The sequence below is a fragment of the Aotus nancymaae genome, unplaced genomic scaffold (assembly GCF_030222135.1).
Source record: "Aotus nancymaae isolate 86718 unplaced genomic scaffold, 86718_ANA_hifiasm-v0.15.2.pri h1tg000028l, whole genome shotgun sequence".
NCBI lineage: Eukaryota > Metazoa > Chordata > Mammalia > Primates > Aotidae > Aotus > Aotus nancymaae.
The window spans coordinates 9,405,684-9,414,530 of NW_026988441.1; the positions used below are offsets into that span (position 1 = coordinate 9,405,684).

The 8,847-nt window shown below is 48.1% G+C and overlaps 1 protein-coding gene across 1 annotated transcript; it reads left to right on the forward strand.

Annotated features, from left to right (window-relative positions):
• The first annotated feature begins 7,452 nt into the window (after positions 1-7,452).
• LOC105713078 (optic atrophy 3 protein homolog) lies at positions 7,453-7,845 on the forward strand. Its single transcript, XM_064381154.1, has one exon. The coding sequence runs from the start codon at positions 7,462-7,464 to the stop codon at positions 7,843-7,845; it is 384 nt and encodes a 127-aa protein (XP_064237224.1). The 5' UTR covers positions 7,453-7,461.
• The last annotated feature ends 1,002 nt before the right edge of the window (positions 7,846-8,847 follow it).

Sequence of the window (8,847 nt, forward strand, 5' to 3'; positions counted from 1 at the left end):
GAGTTTTCAGTCCCAGGCAGTCGATTGCCGAGTATGATTTCTCAGCAGCAAGGAGTTAGTTAAATAGGCTTCGAACAGAAAGTTGTGGTGAGAACAAGCCTGGAGCCTTGAAGTTTGAAGTCTCAGGCTCCTTAGAAGGAGGCCAGGGCCAAATCTGGCTGCCCAAGGCAAGGGAAAGAGAAAGTCTGGTGGAAATGCCTTGTGCTGGGAGGTGGCATTTATATATCTTTACTCTCAACTGTTGTGCAAGTGAAACTCAAAGAGACCTGGGGGCTGTGCATACACACATGGCTGTAATCCCAGCACTTAGGGAGGCCAAGGTGGGCGGATCATCTGAAGTCAGAAGTTTGAGACCAGCCTGGCCAATATAGTGAAGCCCCATCTTTACTAAAAATGGAAAAAAAAAATTGCCTTGCAAGGTGGCAGGTGCTCGTAATCCCAGCTGCTTGGGAGGCTGAGGCAGGAGAATGACTTGAACTCAGAAGGCAGAGGTTGCAGTGAGCCGAGATTGCGCCATTGCACTCCAGCCTGGGTGACACAGTGAGACTTTGTCTCAACAATGACAATAACAACAAAAAGGCATCTGGAAGGTTGCTCGGTATCTTGTGCTCATTTGGGTTCATGAAACCTTTTCACTGAAATACCACATATGTAGGCTCACACCTGTAATCCTAGCACTTTGGGAGGCTGACGCAGGCAGATCATTTGAGCCCAGGAGTTTGAGACCAGCCTGGGCAACACAATGAGACCCCATCTCTACAAAAAATATAAAAATTGGCTGAGCATGGTGGCACACACCTGTGGTCCTAGCTACTTGAGAGGCTGAGGTGAGATGGTCACTTGAGCCCAGAAAGTAGAGCGTGTAGTGAGCTGTGATTGCACCACTGCACTCCAGCCTGGGAGAGAGTGAGACCCTGTCTCAAAAAAAAAGAAAAAAAAGGAAAAGGAAAAGATACCGTCCTCTTTTGTGAGTTAAGTCCTTCCCTACTGGGTTGCCTGCCTTTCCCCTTTCGATTAGCAGGAGGTCCTGTATGTCCTGAATTTGAGTTGTCAGACTGACGTATTGCAAATGGCTTCTTCCAGTCAATGACTTGCCGTTTCCCTCCTTTGCTGGTGTCTTTTGAAGAATGAAAGGCTTTTTTTGTTTTTGTTTTTTTGAGACAGGGTCTTGCTTTATTGCCCAGGCTGGAATGCAGTGGCACCACCACAGCCTACTACAGCCTTCAACTCCCGGGTTTATGTGATTCTCCTAGCTCAGCCTCCTGAGTGGCTGGGAGGCGGAGGTTGCAGTGAGCCGAGGTTGTGCCGCTGCACTCCAGCCTGGGCGACAGATTGAGACTCTGTTTCAAAAAACAAAAAAAGTTTGAGACCAGCCTGGTCAACATGGTGAATCCTCATCTCTACTAAAAATACAAAAGAAAGGCCGGGCGAAGTGGCTCACCTTGTAATCCGAGCACTTTGGGAGGCCAAGGCAGGTGGATCAAGCCTGGCCAACATGGTGAAACCCTGTTTCTACTAAAAATACAAAACATTAGTCGGGTGTTGTGGCAGGCACCTGTAATCCCAGCTATTTTGGAGGCTGAGGCAGGAGAATCACTTGAATCTGGGAGGCAGAGGTTGCGTGAGCTGAGATCCCGCCATTGTATTCCAGCCTGGGAAATAAGAGTGAAACTCTCTCTCAAAAATAAAAAAAAAAAAAATTAGCCTGGCATGGTGGCAGGTACACCACCATACCTGGCTAACTTTTTAATTTTTTGTAGAGATAGGGTTTCACCATGTAGCCCAGTGTGGTCTTGAACCCCTAGCCTGAAGCAGTCCTCCCACCTTGGCCACCCAAAGCACAGAGTTTATAGGCATGAGCCAGTACACCCAGCCTCCTATGTTTTTTTTCTAAAAGTGTTATTTTTGTGTGTCTCATATTTTGACCTATGATCCCTGTGGAATGAATTTTTGTGTATTATGTGAGGTAGATGTTAAGGTTTGTTTCCATGTGCATATTCAGGTGATCTAACAGCATGTCTTGAAAAGGTTATTCTTTTCCCGCTGCACCACAGTGTCATGTTTGTCGCAAGTCATGTGACTGCATGTGTGAAAATTGCCTACTCCTTACCATTGGCCTGTCTATTCATGTGCAAATGCCACACTGTTTTGATTATTATAGCTTTATGATAGCTTTGCATCTGGTAGTGTAAGGTCTTTAGTTTTTTTCTTCACTATTGCTATTTTTGGCCCTTTGCTTTTCCATACACATTTTTTTAATTAATATTTTTTTGAGACAGAGTCTCACTCTGTTGCCCAGCTGGAGTGCACTGCAACCTCCACTTCCTGGGTTCATGCAATTCTCCTTTCTAAGCCTTCTGAGTAGCTGGGATTACAGGTGCATGCCACCACATCTGGCTAATTTTTGTATTTTCAGTAGAGATGAGGTTTCACCATGTTAGCCTGGCTGGTCTCCAACTCCTGACTTCAGGTGATCCGCCTGCCTTGGCCTCCCAAAGTACTGGGATTGCAGGTGTGAGCCATCATATCCAGCAAGAAAACCAGTTTCTAGCAGGGTGTGGCAGCAGGCACCTTTAGTCCCAGCTACTCAGGAGGCTGAGGTGGGAGAATCTTTCAAGCTCAGGAGGTTGAGGCTATAATGAACTATAATTATGCCACTGCACTCCAGCCTGGGTGGCAGAGTGAGACTTCCACTTTTAAAAAGAAAAAAAAGTTATTATTTTCAAACAACTAAATTGTGTATGTACAATTAAAAATTTATAAACAAACTATATGCCTAAGAAGAATAAGAACTAAGCCGGGCGCGGTGGCTCACGCTTGTAATCCCAGCACTTTGGGAGGCCAAGGTGGGCAGATCACGAGGTCAAGAGATCCCGATCATCCTGGCCAACACGATGAAACCCTGTCTCTATTAAAAATACAAAAAAATTAGCCAGGCGTGGTGGCACGCGCCTGTGGTCCCAGCTACTCGGGAGGCTGAGGCGGAAGAATCGTTTGAACCCAGGAGGTGGAGGTTGCAGTGAGCCAAGATTGTGCCACTGCACTCCAGACTGGTGACAGAGCAAGACTCCGACTCAAATAAATAAATAAATAAATAAGAATAAGAACTAATTAGTCTGGGCACAGTGGTTCACGCCTGTAATCCCAGCACTTTGGGAGGCCAAGGCAGGTGGATCACTTGAGCCCAGGAGTTCAAGACCAGCCTGAACAAAAGAAAATGACAAAAATTAGCCAAGCAGGGTGTTGCATCTCTGTAGTTTCAGCTACTCAGGAGGCTGAGGTGGGTGTGTTGGAAACAGTGAGTTCCTCTACAAAGGTTCCGCTTGTCCTCTGTTTTCAAAGCCTTACTTCCTTGCCTCCTTGCCCCTAGTTACGGTGAACAACTTCCAGCGATTCCCAATCTGTAAACCACATCCGTTCCCAATCTGTAAACCACATCCGTTCCCAATCTGTAACCCACATCTGTTCCTTATTTGGCACCCTTAGTTTCAAAACTGCTCTTCCCACCGCTGTAGCCCCCACCCTGCTGCACTTGAAGTAACCGATGGGGATCAGCTTACATTGTGTGGTCTGACCCCAGCCAATGTGGACTGGACACAGTAGCAGGGACTGGCTGTGTTAGGGATCAAAACCCCTTCCTTCCTTTGTTCGTTGTGCTCTCACGGTGACCAGAAGTACAAGCAGCACTCTTTACAGAAGTAAATTTCCATTGGTGAGAAATTCTTTGAGTGCTGATTTTCTTTGGGACTCCAAGCTCTTATTTCCAACAAATGGATCACTTGAGGCTGCAGTAAACCATGACTGCACCTCTAAACTCCAGCCTGGATGACAGAATGAGACCTTGTCTCAAAAAAAAAAAAAAAAAAAGAATTTATCAAGGTCACTGAATATAAGGTACAGAAATCAATTTATTCCTATCATCAGTACCAGCAACAAACAAATAGAAAATGAAATGTGAAATGCTGCCATCAAAATAGTATCAAAATATCTAACACATAGGAATAAACGATTAAATAGATGCAAGATATCTATTCTGTAAACTACAAGACATTATTGAGATAAATTTCTTAAAGACCTAAATGAAGAGAATACCATGTTCGTGGATTGCATTGATAGGAAAATCTTTTCCTCTACCAGTCTAGATCCTTGTTGTTGGGAGCCTGCAAATTAATTAACAATAGACAGGTGGAAAGGAAAAGTGTATTTACACATTAGGCAAGGGGACTCTGTAATAAGTAACTCATTGAATAGCTGGAAGTAAAGATTTATTTACCAATTTAAGGAAACGAGTTCAGTGAAAACGTATACATGGTTCTTTTTTTTTTTTTTGAGACAGAGTCTTGCTCTGTCGCCCAGGCTGGAATGCAGTGGCGCCCTCTCAGCTCACAGCTCCGCCTCCCAGGTTCAAGTGATTCTGTTGCTTTGTTATCCCAAGTAGCTGGGATAACAGACATGCGCCATCACACCCGGCCAATTTTTATATTTTTAGTAGAGATGGGGTTTCACCATGTTGATCAGGCTGGTCTCAAACTCCTGACCTGGTGATCTGCTCACCTCGGCCTCCCAAAATGCTGGGATTACAGGCATGAGTGGTATGCACCTGTAATCCCAGTTACTTGGGAGGCTGAGGTGGGAGGATCTCTTGATCCCAGGAGTTCAAGGCTGCAGTGAGCCATGATTATGTCACTGCACTCCAGAGTGAGACCTTGTCTCAAAAGAAAAAAGAAAGAAAATTAAATTGTTAAAACTTAAAAAAAATTAGATACAGTCTGTGTGAAAATGACAAAATTGGCTGGGCGTGGTGCCTCACGCCTGTAATCCCAGCTCATCAGGAGGCTGAAGCAGGAGAATCACTTGAACCCAGGAGGCAGAGGTTGCAGTGAGTTGAGATTGCGCCATTGGCACTCCAGCCTGGGTAACAGAGCGAGACTCCATCTCAAATTTTAAATAACGACTATGAAAATTAGGGGGAAAAAGTTCTGAAAAGAAAAATCAACAAAGCTTCCACTGGTGTAACAAAAAGGAGCAATGAGAAAAACAGGGAAGGAACGTGAAGAGGTCAGTGCAGGGCGGTGTTCCAGACTGGGACGTGCTCCAGAAGGGAAGGAGGAGAAAACGAAGGGGAGGCAATGGACCAGACACGCACAGTCAGGGAGTCACCAAGACCACCCTCCCTTCTGATGTTGACTGCAAGCTCAGGAGTCTCCAAGACCACCGTCAGTTTCAGCATGTGCTAGGAAGGCTCACAGAACTCACTAGGATCAGTTATTCTCATGGCTGTGGCTCATTACAGTGAAAAGAATCAGATTAAAATCGGCCCAGGGGGCCGGGCGCGGTGGCTCACGCCTATAATTCCAGCACTTTGGGAGGCCGAGGCAGGTGGATCATGAGGTCAAGAGATCGAGACCATCCTGGTCAACAAGGTGAAACCCCGTCTCTACTGAAAATACAAAAATTAGCTGGGCATGGTGGTGCATGCCTGTAATCCCAGCTACTCTGGAGGCTGAGGCAGGAGAATTGCTTGAACCCAGGAGGCGGAGGTTGTGGTGAGCCGAGATCGCGCCATTGCACTCCAGTCTGGGTAACAACAGAGAAACTCTGCCTCAAAAAAAAAAAAAAAAAAAAAAAAAAATCGGCCCAGGGAAGAGGTCCATGAGACAGAGACCAGGAGAGTTCCAAGTGCCAGTTTAATACTTGGTAGAGCTGTCAGCAGCAATAACTTCTCCCAGCAATGATGAGTGACATGGTGTCACCCAGCAGGGAAGCCTACCTGAGCCTCAGTGTCTAGGGTTTTCTATAGGGATCTGCATGTAGACAAGGCTGACCGCTTGTGTGGTTCCCCTTAAATTCTAGCCCCTCCAGAGGTTAAGCTGATACCACATGGCCAAAAGCCACCACCATAAATCACCACTGTTAGCACAAACCATTTGATGTGGCCCAAGGCTCCAGGTAAATGAAGGCAGTCTACTCAGGCTGGACATTCCAAGAACTCAAAGATTACCTCCCAGGAGTAAAAGGCAAAGGTGAGACCTCTATTTGGGTGAGGTTAATCCTTTACTGAGCAGACAAGAAAAATTCGAAGGGCTAAAGAGAGAAATGTGATTTGGATAGAAGATAGAAGAGCTTAAAGTAAGGGGAATGAGAAAAACACCCATCTTGGTGCAATGTCAGTGCCACAGGGATGACAACAAGCCCCTCTGCTTTTACACATCATGGAACCAGGCCACCAAACTGCTGGGGAATAGGATTTCTAACTAGTCATTCTGGGGCTAGAATTTATCATCTAATCTAATGTGAAGGTGGAAAAAGACATTTCAGATATTCAAAACACTGAGCTACCAAGCCCCCTTTCTGCAAAAGGTACTTAGGGATATACTTCAGGAAAACTAGAATGAAATTCAACAAAGAGGATGCAAGTTTCTCAGAAGAGGATGAGCAATATGCAGGAAGATAGTGTGAAGACGTCAGAGGAGGACACTACTGCAGCAGCCCAGGGAACGGCCAGTGTGTCCATGACGACTTAATAAACAGAACAGGAGCAAACTTCTGGATCATCTTGGTCCCGTGGTGAATTTTTGTGGGTCACATAGTTTGAGAATCATCATTCTAGAAAAAACTAAAACCTTCAGTCAAGTCAAAGCTGAAATAAAACAAAAATGTGTCAGAATATGAAGCAGTGTGTCCAGCCAGCATTTAATGATAATGCTTCATACGCCACTGGTTTAGTGAAATAAAAGTACATCTTCATTATGGATCCACAAGATGAATATTTCAATAACCTTAATATTATACATGGTCTATATTTTCACTTTCAGGCAGCACAAAGTATTGCACAAAGCAATTACAAAGGTTACCAATAAACAGTAAAATATTGGCCAGGTGAGGTGGCTCATTCCTTAAATCCAAGAACTTTGGGAGGCTGAGGTGGGTGGATCACTCGAGGCCAGGAGTTCAAGACCAGCCTGACCAACATAGTGAAAACTTGTCTCTACTAAAAATGCAGGAAAAAAAAAAAAAAGGAGCTGACATGGTGGCACACACCATTGATCCAAGCTACTTGGAGGCTAAGGTACCAAAATGGCTTGACACTGGGAGGCAGAGGCTGTAGTGAGCTGAGATCGAACCACTGCACTACAGCCTGGACGACAGAGCAACACCCTGTTTCAAAGGGAAAAAAAAGCATCAGCATCTTCTGTGATGCTGTGTTTATAACAATGCAAAAGCTGACATTCCAACTTTACATGAGTAAGTTGTTAGGAAGTTTGCCCTACAGGATTCCGGGGGTGCGGCCCGCGCTTGTCTTCCTTACGGCGCCCCCTCCAGCACCCGGGCGATTGTGGTGACCACATCCCCATCGCTACAACGGGGACATCGAGGCACAGAGGGGCGGGGCTTGCAGGGGGCTGCCCTGCAAAAGATCCCTGACTCCTCTCTTTCCCCGCAGTGTACCACTGGGTGGAGATGCGGACCAAAATGCACATCATGGGCTTCAGTGCCACTGCGGTCAAGCCGCTGAACGAGGGGGCAGCCGCCGAGCTGGGCGCGGAGCTGCTGGGCGAAGGCATCATCTTCATGACCGCCTGCAGCTGCCTGATGCTGGAGTACTGGCGCCATCAGTTGCAGCATCGCCGCAAGGAAAAGGAGCGACGCGTTGCCAGGGAGGAGCTGCGGGGCGAGGTGGGCCACTTGGGGCTGGCGCTCGAGGAGCTGCAGGCGCAGGTGCACGCGGCTCCGACGCAGCTCGCCCTGGAGGAGCTGCGCGCTCAGCTACGAGAGGTGCGAGCCGTGCTCTGCCTCCAGGACCTGCCGCCTGCGTCCCCGGCTGAGCCAGAGTCGGAGGAATAGGAGGCCTCGGGGCCCTGGTCTTGGTGGTGACCGCTGCCTGGACTGCAAAGTCTCCGACTTGGCCTCTTCTCCGCACTGTCACAACCCGGACCGGCGCAGCTGATACCACCCAGTCCTTTGAGGGCGCTGGAGAGATCCTGGACTGGAGCTGATCCAACGTCCCTACTAGCCTGCCCCAGTGGTACCTTCCACTGGGACTCCCCCCTCCTGCAGGTGGAACGTTCCAACAAGGACCCCGCCCTTACCCCGCCCCTGCCAGCGCATTGGTTGAGCACTTTGGAAAGACAGCGTCTTTTATCAGACCCCACCTCCCTACCGCTAGGTAGGGCAGCAGGACGTCCCCCTCTTTTGGCAAAACGAAATTGGATTCTGCACCTGGATTTAGCCGACCTCTCATTCTGTCACTCGCACCTTCACTCACCTGAGTGGACCCTCCCCCTAAGACGCTCATTCTTTGCACCGAACACCCCCTACCTCCTGATTGGCACAGACCATTGTAAAGATGCACAAAGTTCCTAAGGACTTCCCGCCCCGCCCCATTCCATCTACCTCAGTCTTAGGGGGAAAGGAGGTGGGGGTGAATCCTAGACTGTGTCAGCTCCTGAGTCACCACCCTGTGGCTCCTGACCTTAATCCACCGTTAGTACCTGCGACTGGCACCCTCCCCTCCCTCAGTGGATCGTTCCAACAGCACACCCCTCCTCCTTCCTGCCTTCGGCACAACCCACTGGCATGGCTGTGCTGGGTCTTCCAGGGCAACGCCTCCCAGCCTGGCATTCTGTGGTCTGTTTGAGCAGGACCACCGAATCTTGGGAGGAAACATCGGTCCTGACAGGGCTAATTCATCCTGCCTTTCAGCCTCAGTCACTTGGTCACCATTCCCCACTTCCGGACCCGCTACTACTGTCCTTTTACCCAGCCCTCCCTCGCTGTCCTTCAGTTGCCTCTGCTAGGGACTGGCCTGTCCCTTTACTACCTAAGTCATCATCAGGTCGCCCGTCT

Bases quoted from the DNA above. Each gene is read 5' to 3' on its own strand.
- LOC105713078 (XM_064381154.1), top strand. From the start codon at position 7,462: ATGCGGACCAAAATGCACATCATGGGCTTCAGTGCCACTGCGGTCAAG.